Genomic DNA, 20,225 nt, shown 5'->3' with positions numbered 1-20,225 from the left:
TTATTTGAATCTGAATCTTATAATCAACATATTTTACAGTTAGTTACATTATTTTCATATGTTTCAAATCATTATTTTTAAAAAAGAGCTTGGCATAATCATAACTTCACTTTTTATCTTTTTAATAGTTTGTATTTATTGATTGGATAAAAACAGAGAAATCAAAAGGGATGGGAGTGATAGAGACTGAGAAAGACCCCTGCAGCCCTGCTTCACTGCTCCTGAAGCTTTCCTTGTGTAGGTGGGCACCAGGGGCTTGAACCTGGGTTCACTTTGTAATATGTGTGATCAACCAGATGTGCCATTTTCCAGCCCCTAAAATGTTGTATTTTCTGCAAGATTTTTTTTGATATTTTATTTATTAATTAATAATAAAGATAAGAGGAGAGAGAGAGAAAGAACCAGACATCACTCTGGTATGTTGCTGGGGATTGAACTCAGGACTTTATGCTTGAGAGTCCAATACTTTATCTACTCTGCCACTTCCCGGATCACTGTTTTGACTTTTTTTTTTTTATTAATTATGCTTTATTGATTTTCTTTTTCTCTTTATGGTTTTTGAATTCTCATTTTCTTTTTTTTTATATTTATCTATTTATTTCCTTTTTTGTTGCCCTTGTTGTTGTAGTTATTATTGTTGTTGATGTCCTCATTGTTGGATAGGACAGAGAGAAATGGAGGGAGAGAGGAGGGGAAGACAGAGAGGGGGAGAGAAAGACAGACACCTGCAGACCTGCTTCACCGCCTCTGAAGCGACTCCCCTGCAGGTGGGGAACTGGGGGCTCGAACCCGGATCCTTACACCGGTCCTTGCACTTTGCACCACATGCACTTAATCTACTGCGCTACCGCCGGAATCCCAAATTGTTATGTTCTTTGTCATTTTTTTTTGTTCACTAATTTGTAATCATACCACTGATCCACAGTATTAAAATTTAAAGTCTAAGAATTGATTTCTTTTTTCAGATATATCTTCTAGTTAATCAGTTTTAGGCATTGGCTATAATGACACCCTTTTTCAAAAATGTCAAAATCAAAAACTAATCTTTTTTTTTTTTTTAACAATGGACCAAGAAGGACTTTTCACACAGTAGAGTTCACACATTACCATGTCAGAGGACCCATTTTAAGTCTGCTGGTCCCCACTCACAGAAGGGAAACTTCACAAAGGTGGAGCAGTACTGCAGATGTTGCTTTCTCCTCTTCACTATTTCTTTGTCCATATTAGAAAAAAAAAAAAAGGTGAAACAGTGGCCATCAGGAGTTGTGGAATTGTGTTGACACTGAGTCCTAGCAATAACACTGGTTGAAAAAAAGTTAAATCAGGATCAAAAGATAATTAGCCGTGGAGGGTACCTGCATTGTGTCCTTGCGTATGCCCCAGGTTTGAGCACAGCTCCACCTCACTGTAGGAAGCTTCAGTGTTATGGTCTCTTTCCTTCTCTCCCTGTATCTCTGTGACTCTGACACTATGTCTGTCCCAATCTGAAAAAGTTGCTCAAGAAGTAGTGACGTCTTTGCATCAACTAGGAAATTCTCAGGTATCAGTTTAACTTGCACCACAGTTTCTCAGTCAACTTTATATGGAGAGTATACAGGATGCAGATGGTACAGTACTTAGAAGAGCTGTGATAAATTTTACTTCCACTTACTGTGGTGCAGTTTTCAAATAGTCATTGTGAAAAGCCACTTTAGTTCGTGGGAACTGAAATTGACAGCACTAACATTGTAGTTATTATAAGACACGGAGAAGATAATGGATACAGGTCACTTTTGATCATTGTCTGACACACACACATTTTATTGCTACTTCACCTACTTTAACTGGTTTTGATAGATGGAGTGGAAGCCACATAAGATGGGGACAGCCTTTCCGATTACGCCACGTCACAACAGGAAAATACTTGAGTCTCATGGAGGACAAAAATCTTTTACTCATGGACAAAGAAAAGGCTGATGTTAAATCAACAGCATTTGCCTTTCGATCATCTAAGGTAAGATATAAAATCTAATTTTTGATTTATTATATATAAATATATAAGTATGCCATATATGATTATGTAAGTATGCCATATATAATTATATAAGTATGCCATATATAATTATATATATATATATCTACACACACACACACACACACACACACATATATATATGTATTATTATTTTTTTTAAATAAGACCAGTGCTCAGATCTACTTTATGGTAGTGTGGGGGATTGAACTTGGAACCTTTGGTGATTCAGGCTGGAAAATCTTTATGCATAATTACTATGTTCTCTAACTATCCCTCATTTCCTTTGATGTGAAAAAAATGCAATGAACATATTTTTCATATACTTCTAAGTTTCCCGTTTTTCTTGCATCTTTTACCTGTCCTCTTCTTTAAACTACTGAACCTACCCAGATATCTGCCTTGATTTCTAGTTCTCTGGTTATTTTCATATAATACAATCATTCATCTTTCTGTTATCTTAGACTTTAACTGGTGTAGTTGTTGTGTATTGATAAGGTCACTAATTGATAAAGGCATTTAATTTGGACTGTCCAACTTTAATTATTACAAATTAATCCAAAATTAATTAGGATTTAATTTCCACAATCTAACTTATTACAACTGAGGCTACTGTCCAGCTGCTTTCATCTTCAGACTTTTCTTCTTACAACTGTTGAATCATTTGTGAATGCAGAGGTTAAGAGCATGTGGTGCCAGGGGTCGGGCGGTGGCGCAGCAGGTTAAGCGCATGTGGCGCAAAGCGGAAGGACCGGCGTAAGGATCCCGGTTCGAGCTCCCGGCTCCCCACCTGCAGGGGAGTTGCTTCACAGGCAATGAAGCAGGTCTGCAGGTGTCTATCTTTCTCTCCCCCTCACTGTCTTCCCCTCCTCTCCCCATTTTCTCTCTGTCCTATCCAACAACGAACAACATCAACAATGGCAATAATAATAACCACAACGAGGCTACAACAACAAGGGCAACAAAAGGGGAAAAAAAAATGGTCTCCAGGAGCGGTGGATTCATGGCGCAGGCAGCGAGCCCAGCAATAACCCTGGAGGAAAAAAAAAATAAAAGAATAAAAATTAAAAAAAAAGAGCATGTGGTGCGAAGAACAAAGATTGGCGTTAGGAACCTAGTTGGAGCCTCTGGCACCCCACCTGCAGGGGGGGTTGCTTCACAAGCAGTGAAGTAGGTCTACAGGTGTCTATCTTTCTCTCCCTTTTCCCTTCTCTCTCATTTTCTCTGTCCTATCCAACAACAATTAACAAAGAGGACAACAAAATGGAAAAAATGGCCTCCAGGAACAGTGGTAGTACAGGTACTGAGGCCAGCAATAACCCTGGAGGCATAAATAAATAAATAAACAAAATTAAATAAATACAAAGTAAATTAAAAAAGGAAAAAACAGTTGACAAATTAGACTTCAAATGCTAATGCTCATCATAGCTAAACCCATTCATTGCTTCATGAAAAATTTCCTTCCCTCCCAGCCTCACATTTCATTGGGTTCTTAATTATGCATTAGCAAAACAATCAATGTGCTAAACAATGGAGTATTTCTGGAATAATTGAAAGTCAATATTTTTTGCAAATGTCAAGCATCTGTTTTACTTATATGATTATTATGAATTTCAGTATACAGATGGGTGAAATGGCAGTAAATTATTGGTTAGCTTTTTATTTCAGAGGTTTACAAATTTATGCCCTAGTTATAGATAAAGGTAAACATGGGTGGGTGAATCTCAAAGTTTTTCTTATAGCAGATGAAGTATATTTCTTCTTTTTAAACTTAAAATTTTTAAATTTATTTATCATTGCATAGAAACAGATGAGAATTGAGAAGGGAGGGGAGTAGAGAGAGAAAGATACAGAGAGAGACACCTGTAGCCCTGCTTCACCACTCAAGAAGTTTTTCCCCCTGTAGGTGGGGACCATGGGCTCAAACCCAGGTCCTTGCACACTGTAATGTGAGTGCTTAACCAGGTGCGCCACTGCCTGGCCCCAGTATATATCTCTTATAGCCTTTTCTCTTAGGACTCCTGGTTTGCAGTATGCACAGTGGTGTAATATGCTTCCGATTCTCTGAGCTCGCAGAGATCTCCAGGAAAGATTGCCCATCTAGGTCCCTGCGTTCTGTGGTTAAAGTACAGTAACAAAGCTGTAAATTCCAATGGATGGTCTTACTCAGGATGCCCTTGTGCACGCTTGTTGTGTGGGTTCATAGAGCGGCACTCTAATGGGATACTTTGATGGACCTCGTGTGGGTAATTGCTCCACATCTTTGTAATTGGAATGCACGATTGATCTCATTGTCAGTAAACTTACTGCCTGTGGATTCTGCCTTGGGCCTAAGTAGAGGAATAGAAATTAACAAGTTTATCCACTGATAGAAGTGCAATTCAATTAAAGTGTGCCAGTCTCTTGCCTTTATCCAGCTTTTGGAGTCCTTATGGGGTTAGGTAGGCTTAGAGTGACTGAGGAAAGCAAAATAGGAAGTAGGTGAGGAGTGTATCTAGGTCTAAGAAATATTTGATTAAGTATTTTATGGTGTCCTTTTTAGGTCTTTCTACTTTCTTTTTTTTTTTTTCTTTTCTTCTTTTTTTAAAACTTTTTATTTATAAAAAGGAAACATTGACTAGACCATAGGATAAGAGGGGTACAACTCTACACAGTTCCCACCACCAGATCTCTTTATCCTATCCCCTCCCTTGATAGCTTTCCCATTCTTTAACCCTCTGAGAGTATGGACCCAAGGTCATTGTGGGATGCAGAAGGTTGAAAGTCTGGCTTCTGTAATTGCTTCCCCACTGAACATGGGCATTGACAGGTCGATCCACACTCTCAGCCTGCCTCTCTCTTTCCCTAGTGGGGAAGGGCTCTGGGGAAGCATAGCTACAGGACACATTGGTGGGGTTGTCTGTCCAGGGAAGTCTGGTTGGCATCACGCTAGCATCTGGAACCTGGTGGCTGAAAAGAGAGTTAACATACAAAGCCAAACAAATTGTTAACCAATCATGTAGTGCAGATGAAGAGTTGGGAGGGTCTCTGTTTTGTAGATAGCTAGTAGGCATATTTTAGTTATATTCCAAAGGGCCTGTGGCTATACTAGTGTTTTTTTTTTTTTTTTTGGCCTGAGCCTGAAATCTGATATGCAGGTGGATCCAAGTTATTGCCTGGAGATATGATGTCATGGCTGGAAAAAGGACAGAAAGCTGGATCAGGGAAGAAAGTAGCTCCCAAATATGGGAAAGGTGTATAAATATTGTTGATTGTAAACCCCATCGATTTGACTCCCCACCTGCAGGGGAGTCGCTTCGCAAGTGTTGAAGCTGGTCTGCAGGTGTCTGTCTTTCTCTCCCCCTCTTTGTCTTCTCTCCGCTCTCCATTTCTCTCTGTCCTATCCAATAACGATGACATCAGTAACAACAACAATAATAACTACAATAACAGTAAAAAACAAAGGCAACAAAAGGGAATAAAGAAATAAAAAAAAGATAAAGATAAGTATGGGATGACCCCACTCATAAACATAACTTGAGAAAGAATAACAGAAAGGGAAACAGGCCTTTCTACTTTCTTGCTGCATTTATTTACTGAGTCACTAAAGACTGTAGTACCCTTTTACTTTAAGACATATTTTTCCCTAACAGACGGATACATGTGTACATGTGCCTTATCTCATGGGCCCTGGTCTATATATAGGCTCTGTAACTTTGTTAGGAAGTGTGTCACCTGAAATGGAACTAAGGAGTCCCATGGACTAGGAAAGGTCTCACCAAAGTATTGGAGCTGGGGGATTGACATCCCAGGCCTGGCATCCTTGGAGACAGTCTGTAGTGAAGCGTGGCAAGGTGGTACTGGTTGCATTCATCTGGCTGAGATCAGAAGAGGCAGTAGCAAATGGTATGGATCAAGAGAAGCATAAAGAAAAATGAGTTCATCCCCAGAATTTCCAGGATTGGGAGAAATAATGGGTTTTATAGAGACTATGAAAGGTTCCTTGCTGTCTTAGAGTTTAAGAAGGCAATAGTTGATATTATAACCAAGTTATTTGGGAACTTGGTTACTTTGAAAATCCCATGGTTAGGATTCACTGTACTATAAAAGACCTTGCCATGATTTATGTCATTTAATGCTACTTACAAATAACTATACCTTATATACTGTCTAAACCAGCTACTTATGCTCTCCTTAGTCTAAGATTATAGGTGATTTAATATTTCCCGGAACCCCACCTCCCCAGAGTCCTACCCTAGTAAAGGAAAAATAGAAACAGGCTGGAGGTATGAACTGACCTTCCAACACTCATGCCCAGCAGAAAAGCAATTACAGAAGCGAGACCTTCCATCTTCTGCTCCCAGTAATGTTTGGTCCATACTTTCAGATGTTTGGTTTTCAGATGTTTGGTCCATACTTTCAGAGGAATAAACAGTAGGGAAACTTCCAATGGAAGGGAGGGGATATGGAACTCTGGTGGTGGGAATTGTATGGAATTGTACCCCTCTTATCCCACAGTCTTGTCAGTAATTATTAAATCACTAATAAAAAAAGGGAAAAAGTCAAATGTAAAAAAAAAAAAGCTCAGTTCAAAATGAAAGCAGATGAACCCATTAAAAGGGAAGTCAACTATCTGATATCTGATTAGTAGTTCTTTTTAAGCAAAAAAAAAACTCCACCTATTAAAAAGTTGTACCATTACATGTCATGGACATTGGTCCCCAAAGTACAAAATGGGCCTGTGCTGGATGGAGTGCACTTGGCTGAGTACTCAAGTGCACATTCAAGCCCCCACCTGTAGGGGGCCAAGCTTCACAATCTGTGAAGCAGTGCTGTAGGTATTTCTTTGTCTCTTTCCCTACTTCTCACTCCCCTGTCAATTTCTCTCTGTCCTTCTAAATATAATAAAAATAAATGAAAAAAATAGTTTAAAAATATAGCAGCAAAATTTAATGTACTGAAATAAAGTCCCAAAGAAGTGAAGATACCCAATGTCAATGAGAAACATTATACAAATTGTTTTCAATATTTATTATTTTTAAAAGGCAAACTATATCTAACCAAATTCTAGGAGTGTCAGAAAAATCAGTGTCTGGTTGCCCTCTGTAACACAGATAAATTCATTATTTTCAGGAAAGTGATAAATGATAATAGAGTAAGGTATGTAATTGTAAAGAAAAGTTGAACACTTAAATACAATGGAACTTACAAGATAATGTGGCAGAAAAGAAAGAAGATTGTGAGGGGAAGAGAAAACCACCATCTTTATCACAGTACATAAGCAAGTCTAGTAAAAAAGACAAAAATGGTTTTTTAAATCTTTATTTATTTGTTATTGGATAGAGACAGAGAGAAGGGGAGCTAGAGAGGAAGAGAGACAGAGAGACACCTGCAGATCTGTTTCACCGCCTGTGAAGCGACTCCCCTGCGGAGGGGGGGGTTGAACCGGGATCCTAACGGTTCCTTGTGCTTTGCGCCACATACGCTTAACCCGCTGTGCTACTGCCCGACTCCCGAAAATGGGTTTCTATAAAGAAGAGTAGGCAAGATATAAAGAATAAATGGGAGATAGTTCTTCCAGTAGAATGCCTTGCTTTGTAGAGCTTGGGGCCCTAGATTGGAGCTTTGACACTGAAAAGTCAGAGAACAGAAAGTTACCATTTGCCTCAAATACCAGGTCATGCTGAAATTATGTAATTTACCTGCAGGTCTGGATCCCTGAGCTTGCTAGTTCACTCACTCATCCCCAGGTTGTCAGGACTGCTGCAGGAACCTGCAAGTGTGCAGGCCACAAGAACTCACAGGCCACACTTCTACACTGAAGGAAAGAACTACATACCCACTCCTAGGCTCCCGGGCAATAACAACATTGCTTACCTTTCCCCAAAATCCTCTTGCTGAATAAATTTGAATTCTTAGGTCTTTTTTTTTTTCTCTTTTCATCACTCTTTTAAAAATATTTTACTGGGGACTGGGTGGTAGCGTAGCGGGTTAAGCTCACATGGCGCAAAGCAGCACGGAAAGCTTAAGGATCCTAGTTCCAGCCCCTGGCTCTCCGCGTGCAGGGGGTCACTTCACACATGGGGAAGCAGGTCTGTAGGTGTTTATCTTTCTGTCTTCCCCACCTTTCTCCATTTCTCTCTGTCCTATCCAACAACGACAGCAATAATAATAATGACAACAAGGGCAACAAAAATGGGAAAATATTTTATTATATTTTTATTTATTTTGGATAAAGACAGAAATTCAGAGAGAAGATCAAGATATATATATATGAAGAGAGGGGGGAGAATGAGAGACACCTACAGCACTGCTTCATTGCTTGTAAGAATTCCCTCTTGGAGAACAGGACCAGGGGCTTGAAAGAGGGTCCTTGCACATTGCAGCATATGGACTCTACCTTATGCACCACTGCCAGCCCCTTCATTGTTTATACAGTGAATCAAGTTCTTTGATATCTGAAAAGCTCTACTTTTCTGCTGAAAAGTACTGGATACTGACACCATCTATTTTGTTTTACATCTTATATTATACTAATTTTCTAGGAGATAAATGTATGTATGCCTCTGCCAACACCAAAGCAAAGTTATTAGCACGGAAATGTAAACAAGAAAAGAGTATTAACATATTTCAACTCTTCCTTGTCTACATATAGCCAGTGATCGAGCTGTCTAAAATATTTAAAAGCAAGGTTGTTGTCTCAAGGAAATATAGTCAAACCCATGCAAGTTATTTTTATTATAGTAGCCTATGGCAAAACACTTAAAAGTTGAACAAGTAAGCTTGATATCCAAATGGTATTAGCCATCAGAATATATTGACTGGAAATGTGTCTGTAATAGTATTGTGAGTGCTTTTGTTTGTTTGTTTTTTGCTTCCAGGAACTTAGTACCTGAACTATGGATACACTGCTCCTGGAGGTCATTTTTTCCCCCATTTTATTGCCCTTGTTTTTACTATTGCTGTTGTTGTTGTCGGATAGGACAGATAGAATTGGAGAGAGGAGAAGATAGAGAGGGGGAGAGAAAGACAGACACCTGCAGACCTGCTTCACCGCTTGTAAAGGGACCCCACTGCAGGCGAGGATCCTGGGGGCTCGAACGAGGATCCTTACACTAGTCCTTGCACTTTGCGCCACATGCACTTAACCCACTGCACTACCCCCCCCCCCTTTTTTAAAGAGCACATTGTTGTAGCTGAGGAAATAGATCAGCTAAAAGACTATTCAGTTTACATGCCTAAGACTTCAAGCTTGATCCCTGGTGCCACGTATAATGGAGTGGTGCTCCGATTTCTTATCTCAATTCTGAGTACTTATGTCGTATGAAATAAAATAACACTTTGAAACTTTGTGATAAAATATTTTCATTACAGGGGTCAGGCAGTAGCGCAGCGGGTTAAGCGCACGTGGCTCAAAGCGCAAGGACCGGTTAAGGATCCCGATTGGAGCCCCCGGCTCCCTAACTGTGGGGGGAGTCCCTTCACAGGCGATGAAGTAGGTCTGCAGGTGTCTATCTTCACTCTACCCCTCTCTGCCTTCCCCTCCTCTCTCAATTTCTCTCTGTCCTATCCAACAACAAACGACATCACCAACAACGATAATAAGCACAACAAGGCTACAATAAGGGCAACAAAAGGCGGGGAGGCCTCCAGGAGCAATGGATTCATGGTGCAGGCACTGAGCCCCAGCAATAACCCTGGAGGCAAAAAATATATATATTTCCATTACATGGGAATTATGTGATAAATCTGGAAGACCCTATACTAACCTAACTTTGAATCCTTTGCAAAGATCAAAAAGTAATAGCAGTGAATAGAAAATATTTTTTGAAATTTTTATTAGTGACTTAATAATCATTAACAAGAGTTTGAGATAACAGGGCACAATTCCACCACCAGAGTTCTGTGTCTCATCCCCTCCATGATAAACTTTTCTATTTCTTATTCCTCTGGGAGTATGGACCAGATTCTTTTTGGAGTGCAGAAGGTGGAAGGTCTGGCTTATGTAACTGATACTCTGCTGGACATGGATTTTGGCAGGTAGATCCATACAACCAATTTGTGAAAATATCTTTTTAACTTAAAAATAAACCTTGGTTAACATTATAGCTCACTTCAATAGTGTGCTGCTTTGTCATATGTGCAGATAAGCTTCAAACCAGGCCTTACCACATTGCAGGAAGCTTCATTGTCTTGGTCTCTTTCACTCTTTCAGCCTTCCTCTAAAAATCAAAATAAATGAGAAATAAACCCTGAATTATTTTGCCTATTACAGTGGCAACATCTTATAACAACAACATCACTTAAAGAAGAAGCAATCATTGTACTGATATTCTTAGACATACATTATGTACAGATCTTGGTATATTTCTTTAGGATAAATTACTAGCAATGGCGAAACACTCAAAAGCTGTTAGTCTGTTCAAAAATCTCTTAATAAAAATTATTGCCCAAAGCGATAGCTTTTGAAAATTCTTCTCCAAGTACTTGGTAGTTAGAATAAGGCTTCCACTTAAAGACTTTTTACTTGTTGGGTCCTTCTTTGGTCTCTACTTTGGGATTCTGTTTCTAGGTTTTTTGGTAATTGCATGGTGGTAACTGAAGGCAGTGAGACCAAGGATCTCAATAATACGTTTAGTATACTGTACAGTTTTTCTAAAACTAGTCTTTTGATTGGTAGTCATATTTATGGAACTAATGTTATATGTTGACTGCTAATAACTTGCTGTCATGTGCTCCTCTCATTTAACTCACAATGATAATTGCACATGATAATATGGTTGAGGGAGTGAAGGTGGAGGAGAAATACAATAAAAATGTTTTATTTTTAAAGTATATTTTTCCCCTAAAAATTCAAGGCAGATTAGATAATAAAGTTTTTCTGTGAAGTAGAGATACTGTTATTTCTTCTAAACTTACTTTTTAAATTATAGATTTCATGCACAGTCATTATGGAAAAATTTTAAAAGAAATACAAAGGCACAGTAAGGAGAAAAATGATCATACAATATGGTCCTCATAAGTAACTGTATTGTGTGTGTTTCATTATCTAGCAAATCTATACATATTTTGATAGTAAATAGGGCTAACTATTTACTATATCATTGCTAATTTTGTTCCATAAAAGAAGATATTCCTTATACAATATGTTTTTGGACAATTCAGCATTCTGTGAGTTTATCATAATTTATTCAGTCACATCCTGATGTTTGAACATTCAGTTAACTTTCAGTTTTGCTAGTAAGTTAAACATATTTGTTTGCCAAGTTTGTCCCTATATTATTAGCTGCTTCCTCTTTAGAAATTGAATTTTTTTATGGGATCAGAAGTACTTAAAGATATTTTAATTCTGGAAACCCTCGGGGGATTCTCTGTAGAAAACCTTAATATGATAACCTCCTCTTAGAAGGTACTGAAAATGTAAAAATAGTTGCATCACACTCCTCAGAAATATGTGTCAGGTATTTCGGTGTGTGTGTGTGTGTGTGTGTGTGTCTGTGTATGCGTTAAGATTTTTCCAATGCTTTATTTTTCTTATATGTGATAGGACAGAAAGAAATTGAGAAGAAAATGGGAAATAGAGAGGGAGAAAGAATTTGAGACACCTGCAGCACTACTTTACCACTCGTGAAGCTTCACCCCTGTAGCTGGGTGCAGAGGCTTGACTCCTGGTCCTTGTACACTATAATGTGAGTGCTTAACCAGGTGTGCCACTCAACCTGGTCTGCCACCACTTGCCCACTGTGACAGTTTTCTTTGTAACCAACAAGGTTTGCAAGTTTTTATTGCTGCCCAACTTCTTTAAAATCTCTAATATAACTCTTGAAGGTCTTTGTCAATTTTCATAGCTAAAAATCTACTTACTTTATATGCTATGGATCTTAAATTAATCTCCTCTACTGTGAAACTAACATAATTTAAAAAGCATTATGTTAAAGTATACTAGTGAATGATCTCCAAGGGCTGTTTTAAAAATGAATTTCAAGTTTTGGACTGAGGAAATAGCATAATGATTACGTAAATGTCTGTCATGCCTGAGGCTCCTAAATCCCTGGTTCAGCCCCTACTGTCACCTTAAGCCCAAGCTGTAGAGTGATCTTTAAAGAAAAAAAAATTGGGGCTGGGTGGTGGTTGCAGTGGGTTAAGCGCACATTGCGTGAAGCGCAAGGACCAGTGTGAGGATCCCTGTTTGAGTCCCTGGCTCCCCACCTGCAGGGGGGGTCGCTTCACAGGTAGTGAAACCGGTCTGCAGGTGTCTATCTTTCTCTCCCACTCTCTGTCTCCCCTCCTCTCTCCATTTCTCTCTGTCCTATCCAACAACAACAACAACAACAATGGAAAAAAGACAGATGCTAGGAGCAGTGGATTTCCAGGGCAGGCACCAAGCCCCAGTGATAACACTGGAGGCAAAAAAAAAAAAAAAAGCATTATGAAAAAAATGAATTTCTTCACTTCGAAGAGATTGTTCCTTTCCATTTCACTGAAAATACATGGCTTTTACAGTCAAATGAATGTGAATAAAATATCATGACACTTTATTATGTGGCTTTTAGTAGTTTAGGATATATTTCAGACTTAAGCTATTTTGTTTATCATAAATACATGTGTATCTCATGTGTAAATTTTGCTCACAGATATTTCAAATAAGCTACTACTAATCTGACTAGTATAGGACTAGAAGAAATACTATCCTAAAAAAAAATAGGCTTCTGAACTTATCTATAAGTTCTGGTATAAAACTCAGCATACTTATATTCACCTAAAGATAGGAAAAGCCCTTTCACTGATTTAAGTTATATAGGGAAATGTGATTCTTTTGACACATTCTTCTTTTGGAAGAAGAAAGATGTGTGTGTGTGTGTGTGTGTGTGTGTGTGTGTGTGTGTGTGTGTGTGTGTGTGTGTGTGTGTGTGTTTTCTATGTTGTCCAACAAACTCTTAGAAACTCCTCTATGTCATATTTTGAGTTCTCTCTAATTATAATTTGTAGCTTATAATAAGCCCTTGCTCTGAATATCACTTAGATTCCTCATTTATTAGTCAAAAGTAAAAAAAAATACAAATTTGCTTTCTGTAATAATAGTAGTAATTGCCAAATTAAACTGAAATTTCTCATTAATGTAGTCTCTTAAGAATTTATAGAACTTTCTCTACTGTATTTTTAGTGTTTCAATTTTTAGATGGTTGATATTCATGATTTTGGAAATAACCATTAAATCAATGAAATGAGTAGAACTATAATGGAAAGTAAAACCCTATATGTATGTATTTGTATTATTGTTATTGTCTCTTAGGTAAGAATACATTAGTGTGTTGTTCTTTTATAATTTTTAAAATAAATTTTGATTGTTAGAAAATGTTTTATAAAAGAGAAGATGTTTAAGGGTTGGCTAAATAGTTCAGTTGGATAGTGTGCTGATTTGCTGCGTGTGTGACCTGAGTTCAAGACCAGCCCCCATGACATTGAAGGAAGCTTAAGTGCTGAGATAGCTTTCACTCTCTTTGCCTCTCTCTCTATCTAAAAACAGTCAAACAAACAAAAAAAAGAAGAAAAGAAAGACATAGTAAAGAAGATGTTTTGTAACAAAAGAATTTCAAAAATCTAACAACTCGGTATTAGGAAAAATGCTAGAATTACAATATTATAATTTAATAGATTAATATTATTGAAAATGAGTGCAAAATTCCAACTGTTTTCCCAGGAAATAAATTAATTGATCACAGATAGACATCTGTAAATACACTCATAAATACAGATGTGCTATGAAAGTTAAATTTTTATTAATAGTGATGATTATAATAATCAAAATGCAAAGTTTTTAAAGTTAACCTAATGAAATAAAAATCCATTCATTGTGAAAATTGCTTTATTCAATTACTTAATAAATATGCAGAGAAATTAAAATCAACCAAAATAGAATAAAACTGGACTTCTTAATTAAAGATGAAATTATTAAAAATAAACTATTATTTTTATAGTCTCAATTTGTTAAAATAAATACTATAGGTCAATGTAGTTTCACTCATCCTTTTGCTAATTACCATATTTAGTTACGTCAATGACCATTTCTTTGAAATGTATATTGGTTTTCTTGAAAGGTATATTTGATACTTCCCCCCCTTAGTGTCAATGATAAGTTGAAAATACTTTCCATAACATTATTTTTATTATTTGTTTTTCCCCCTATTCTGTCCTTTATTTTGTTAGAAACAGAAAGGGGGCAGAAGGGAGAGAGAGAGAGAAAGAGCCTGAAATCTGCATCACCAGACCTGAAGATTCTCCCCTGCAAGTGGAGGGCTGGGGGGTTTGAACCTGGGTCCTCATACACAGTAACTTATGCATTCTACCAGGTTGCCATCAAGCCCAAACCAGACAAATAAATATGTAGCTATATTCAGTGGAAACAATGCGTACTTCATTTCTAAATAGCAAAAAAACTTTTCTTTATGTTATTTTGCTTCCATTCAATATATACTCAGTGTACAATTAATAGCCACTTATTTATATAATTATTGTATTACAAGTGAAGTTTTCATTACTGATGAAAAATTAAACTTTTCTACATTGCTTGGAAATACTATTCTTTTCATCTTTTTGTAGGAATATGACTTTGAAAGTGAAAAATCATCTCATGAACTTTTACATTAGCAATTTCTTACCTATAATTGTATGAGACATCTTTGGAAGTATATTCTTTAAATTTTACAAATCATTCTTACTTAAATTGTGAAAGAGGATAACTTTAAAAATTCTGTGCTAGAGGGGGTCGGGCGGTGGCACAGTGGGTTAAGCGCATGTGGCACAAAGCGCAGGGACCGGCGTAAGGATCCGGTTCGAGCCTCCGGCTCCCCACCTGCAGGGGCGTCGCTTCACAGGCAGTGAAGCAGGTCTGCAGGTGTCTATCTTTCTCTCCCCTTCTCTGTCTTCCCCTCCTCTCTCCATTTCTCTCTGTCCTATCCAACAACTAATTGCATCAACAAGGGCAATAATAATAACCACAACGAAGCTACAACAGGGGCAACAAAAGGGGGAAAAAATGGCCTCCAGGAGCGGTGGATTCATGGTGCAGGCACCGAGCCCAGCAATAACCCTGGAGGAGGAAAAAAAAAAATTCTGTGCTAGTACTGGAGGTTGGAGGGTGGTTCACCCAGTAACATGTGTGTCTAACTATGCTGAGACTCAAATTCAAGATACCAGCTACCCACATAAGAGTGTAAAAGTAAGAGGCTTCATGAACAATAGAGTGGTGCTAAAGTATCCTCTGCGTGTCTCTCACCCTCTTTGTAAAGAAAAATATCCACCATGGACAGTGGAGCTGTGAGTTGTGTAGGCACGCAATCCCAGTAAAACTCTGGCTAAAAACAATTTTGGTAGTACTGGTTATTATTAGTATTTATTGATTTAATAATGATCAACCAGACCATAGGAGAAGAGGGGCACAATTCAAATAATTCCCACCTCCAGAGTTTCATATCCCATCCCCTCCACTGGAAGCTTTCCTATTCTCTATCCCTGTAGACTCATGGACCCAGGATCATTATGAGGTGCAGAAGGTGGAAGGCCTGGCTTCTGTAATTGCTTCTCCTCTTGCTGGACATCGCATTGGCAGATTGATCCATACTCCCAGCCTATTTCTATTTTCCCCTAGTGGAGAAGGGCTCTAGTCAGGTGCAGTTCCAGGACACATTAGTGAGGTCGTCTGCCCAGGGAAGTCAAGTTGATGTCATGATAGTATTTGTAACTTGGTGGAAGGTATTAAAATACAAAGCAGAACTTTTTTTTTTTTTTTTAGTAATCAGGAACCTATAAGTAAGAATACAAAAGATGAGATTTGGTTATACTGGCTATTATAAATATTTCCCTTTTACCCTGAGATAGATCAGCATGAGGGCCCACCTGGGAGCCATGGGTGCTGGTTTTGCACCATGGGCACTAGCCACTGCTAGAGGCAAGATGGGCTCCTGGTGCCTCTTCCTTGCCAGGAAAAAAAAATTCCCTTGATTTAAAATTTTTTTTTGACACCTGCAGACCTGCTTCACCACCTGTGAAGTGACTTCCCTGCAGGTGGGGAGTTGGGGGCTCGAACTGGGATCCTTACGCTGGTCCTTGCACTTTGCGCATCCAGCTTAAGTTAGGGAAGGGATGTAGCTCAGTAGTAGAATACATGCCTTCAATGTATGCAGCCCTGATTTTAGTACCCTAGCATCAAAACAAACATGTTCACACCCAAATGTCACAAACAAAAAAACCCAAAGCACAATAAAATTTAAAAAAGTTTATTATACTACAGCTTGTCCTGGCTCTTTTATTGTCAAATCCAGGTTTGTTTAGATATAATGGACAGAGGGGACCAGACGATGATGCACTTGGGTTAAGCATATGTAGTACTAAGTGCAAGGATCCGCTAAAGGATCAGGGTTTGAGTCCCCACTCCTCACCTGCAGGGGGGCCACTTCACAAGTGGCGAAGCAGATCTACAGGTGCCTATCTTTCTTCCTCTCTATCTACCTCCTCTTCTCTCAATTTCTCTCTCTGCCCTATCAACATAAAAAATAGAAAAATTATCTGCCAAGAATGGTGGATTTATATTGCAGGCATGAGGCCAGCACTCACCCTGGAGGCATAGAGAGACAGAGAGAGAAAGAGAGACAGAGAGGGGGGAGAGAATGGACAGATAACACTGTATAAGTTTAAGGTATGTGATGATCTGATATTTTACAATATGTATACATATATATTGCAAAATAATTGATAATTCTTGCTTCAAAAAGCACTATATAAAACAAAAAAAATTGATTTGTGTGGTTTTTCTTACAACTATTTTTCACTTTTTGTACTCCTGGAAGTTTTAAGCATCACTTTCAAGTATACTGAAATGTCAGTTTTAATCATAAGGTAGGTCTTGCCAATCAAATGCCTATTATACTCATCCACCCAAGAAGAAATTATTTTTGGAGTTAAAGTGCCTCTAAAATATTGCCCTTGGTGCTTTCTTCCAGTTTTTCTCTACTGTGTCCCATGTTATTGAAACAGTGAAATACCAATCTCAAATATGACTACCAGTGAGATCATAAGTATAATAGAACAACTGGAAAAAAATAGAAAGAACAAACTTTTATTATTTTTTTTAACTTTTTTTTATTGAGGGGGTTAATGCTTTACAGTGCAGTCATTGACATGCATACAATTTCATTATGTACCAGGCCCCCAAAGATTTCTTCCTCTCTCTCTCCTCTTTCTCTCTCTCTCCCTCCCTCCCCCCCCCCCAGTCTCTTTTGCTTTGGTGCAATACACCATGTCCAGCACGTGTTTCATATTATCCTCTCCTTCCCTACTTCATTCAGTCCCACTGATATATGAGATCATTTGATATTCATCCTTCTCTGTTCAGCTTATCTCACTCAACATGATGTCCTGAAATTTCATCCAAGAGGATGCAAAAGAGACAACTTTGTCAGCTTTAATAGCTGATTCGTATTCTATCATGCATATATACCACTATTTTTTTAGCCACTCATCTGATGTTGAACATCTGGGTTGTTTCTGAGTTTTGGCGATTACAAACTGTGCTGCTATGAACACAGGTATATATAGACCTCTTCTGATGGGTGTTTCTGTTTCCTTGGGGTAAATCCCCAGGAGATGAACTGCTGGGTTGTAAGGTAGGTCCATTCCTAATATCCCAATATGTCTCCAAATTGCTTTCCACAATGATCAGACCATTTTGCACTCTTAGTAGCAGGGCAATATTGTCCCTTTTTCTACACATCCAACATTTGTCATGTTGGTCCTTTCTGATGTGTGGCATTCTCACAGGTGTAAAGTGATATCTCACTGTTGTCTTTATTTGCATTTCTCTGATGATCAGTGACTTCGAGCACTTTTTCATAGATCTGTTGAATCTCTTCCTCTATAAAATTTCTGTTCATGCCCTAGCCACATTTTCTAGTGGGGCTGATTGGGTTTTTTTGTTGTTTGTTTGTTTTATTTTTATTTGGGTTTTTTTTTTTTGGTGCTTAGTTTACTGAGTTATAAGAAGTATAAGAATCAGGACTATTGATATAATAATTTAAGGTTAATTTTTATGTAATCAAAAAGTACTTCCATAAAAGTACTTTACTGACAATCTGATTTTGAGATTGAAACATTTCTACTGATCTTTCAATTTCATTGACTAGCACCTTTGTAATTCTACTATAATATAATGTGACATAAGTTTATATTTCAGTTAATGTTTTAGTTCATTATTATATGAAATGTTTTGATTTTTTTATTGCCTCTTGGGTTATTGCTGGGACTCAGTGCCTATATGATGAAGCCACCACTCCTCCTGGCCCTTCCCCTTCCCTCCCATTCCCTTCCCCTTCCCTCCCCTTCCCTCCTCTCCAAATTTTATTTTGCCTGAATTTTTCCTTATCTTTAACACATATAAACTGTGTTGTTAAAAACAAAAGCAAAAAAAGGAAAAAAACTTTATTCTAATGTTCACATGCATTTATGTAACTTTTACTAATTTTAAGTAACAGCCAAACAAGTGAAGATAGAAGAAACTAAGTGTAAATTTAACCAGGAAATTAAGACCAAGAATAAGGAAGTCTAAGAAACCACAAAAGGATATACTGCCAGTGAAGTAACAATTGATTTTTTTTCATTGTTGTTGTTGTTTTTTAATATATTTTTTTTATTTAAGAAAGGATAGATTAACAAAACCATAGGGTAGGAGGGGTACAACTCCACACAATTCCCACCACCCAATCTCCATATCCCACCCCCTCCCCTGATAGCTTTCCCATTCTCTATCCCTCTGGGAGCATGGACCCAGGGTCATTGTGGGTTGCAGAAGGTGGAAGGTCTGGCTTCTGTAATTGCTTCCCCACTGAACATGGACGTTGACTGGTCAGTCCATACTCCCAGTCTGCCTCTCTCTTTCCCTAGTAGGGTGGGTCTCTGGGGAAGCAGAGCTCCAGGACACATTGGTGGGGTCTTCAGTCCAGGGAAGCCTGGCCGGCATCCTGATGGCATCTGGAACCTGGTAGTTGAAAAGAGAGTTAACATACAAAACCAAACAAATTGTTGAGCAATCATGGACCTAAAGGTTGGAATAGTGGAGAGGAAGTGTTGGGGGGGGGTACTCACTGCAAACTCTAGTGTACTTCTGCTTTCAGGTATATATTTTGCAATAGTTTATGGATACGTGTGAACATATGCTCTCTCTCACAGAACCTGGTCTATATCTAGGTTTTGGGACTTTGTTAGAAAGTGAACCACCTGGGATGGAATTAGAGAATACTATGAAAGGAAAGGTCTCACCCGAGTAATGAAACTGAAGGGTTGTCCTTCCACACCTGAAGTCTCTGGACACAGTCTGAGCTGAAACATGTTGAGGTGGCCATCGCTGCATTGATTAGGTTGGGATTGGCAGATGCAATATTATTTGATATGGATTGGGAGAGGCATAGGGGAAAGTAGGCCCTATCCAAAGGTTCCAGGACTGGGGGAAATAGAGGCTCTATAGTGGAGATGTGAGGTTCCTGCTGTCTTAGGGTTCAAAAAGACAATGGATAGTTTTTGTTATCATCACATTATTTGGTAATTGGGTTAATTTTGAAAATTCCTTTTGTTAGGGTTTGCTGTACAGTACCCAGTATCTTGTATATAGCTGTGCCATTGGTTGCTTCTGATCTACTTGGTCTAGGCTTTTGAGAGAGTCCGCATATCAGATACACAGCCTAAATATTAAAAAGACTCAGTCTGTGTTTTAAAAACTTCAAGACATACAATTAATTTTCCCCCTCTCATATTAATCAACTAGTGATTTATATGACTACACTTTACTAGGAGTGTACATAAACACCATTCCCACCACCAAAAGACTGTGTCCCATCCTACCCACCCACCCCCACCCTCCACTGCCCACTGGCCCAGGAAGCTGCATGTCTACCCGCTCACCACAGGGTTTTTACTTTGGTGCCCAACTTTCAATTTAGTCAGGTCTTGCTTTTAGTTTCCCTTTCAGATCTTCTTTCTCAACTTCTGTTGATGAGTGGGATCATCCCATATTCATCTTTATCTTTCTGACTTAGCTCACTTAACAATTCCTTCTAGCTCTGTCCAAGATGGGTCAGAGAAGGTGGGTTCATTGTTCTTGATAGCTGCATAGTATTCCATTGTGTATATATACCACAGCTTTCTCAGCCACTCATCTGTTGTTGGGCACCTGGGTTGCTTCCAGGTT

General features: G+C 38.4%; 1 protein-coding gene across 3 annotated transcripts in view; it reads left to right on the top strand.

Annotated features, from left to right (window-relative positions):
* RYR2 (ryanodine receptor 2) overlaps positions 1 to 20,225 on the top strand; it is an 820,963-nt gene that overhangs the window by 426,236 nt on the left and 374,502 nt on the right. For all 3 annotated transcript variants that reach the window (XM_060191940.1, XM_060191939.1, XM_060191938.1), the window contains one exon: positions 1,837 to 1,993. In XM_060191940.1, coding sequence (XP_060047923.1) covers positions 1,837 to 1,993 — 157 coding nt within the window. The remainder of the gene's footprint in view (positions 1 to 1,836; positions 1,994 to 20,225) is intronic.

The sequence above is a fragment of the Erinaceus europaeus genome, chromosome 6, assembly GCF_950295315.1.
Source record: "Erinaceus europaeus chromosome 6, mEriEur2.1, whole genome shotgun sequence".
NCBI classification, from domain to species: Eukaryota; Metazoa; Chordata; class Mammalia; order Eulipotyphla; family Erinaceidae; genus Erinaceus; species Erinaceus europaeus.
This window is presented reverse-complemented; position numbering and strand designations above follow the sequence as displayed.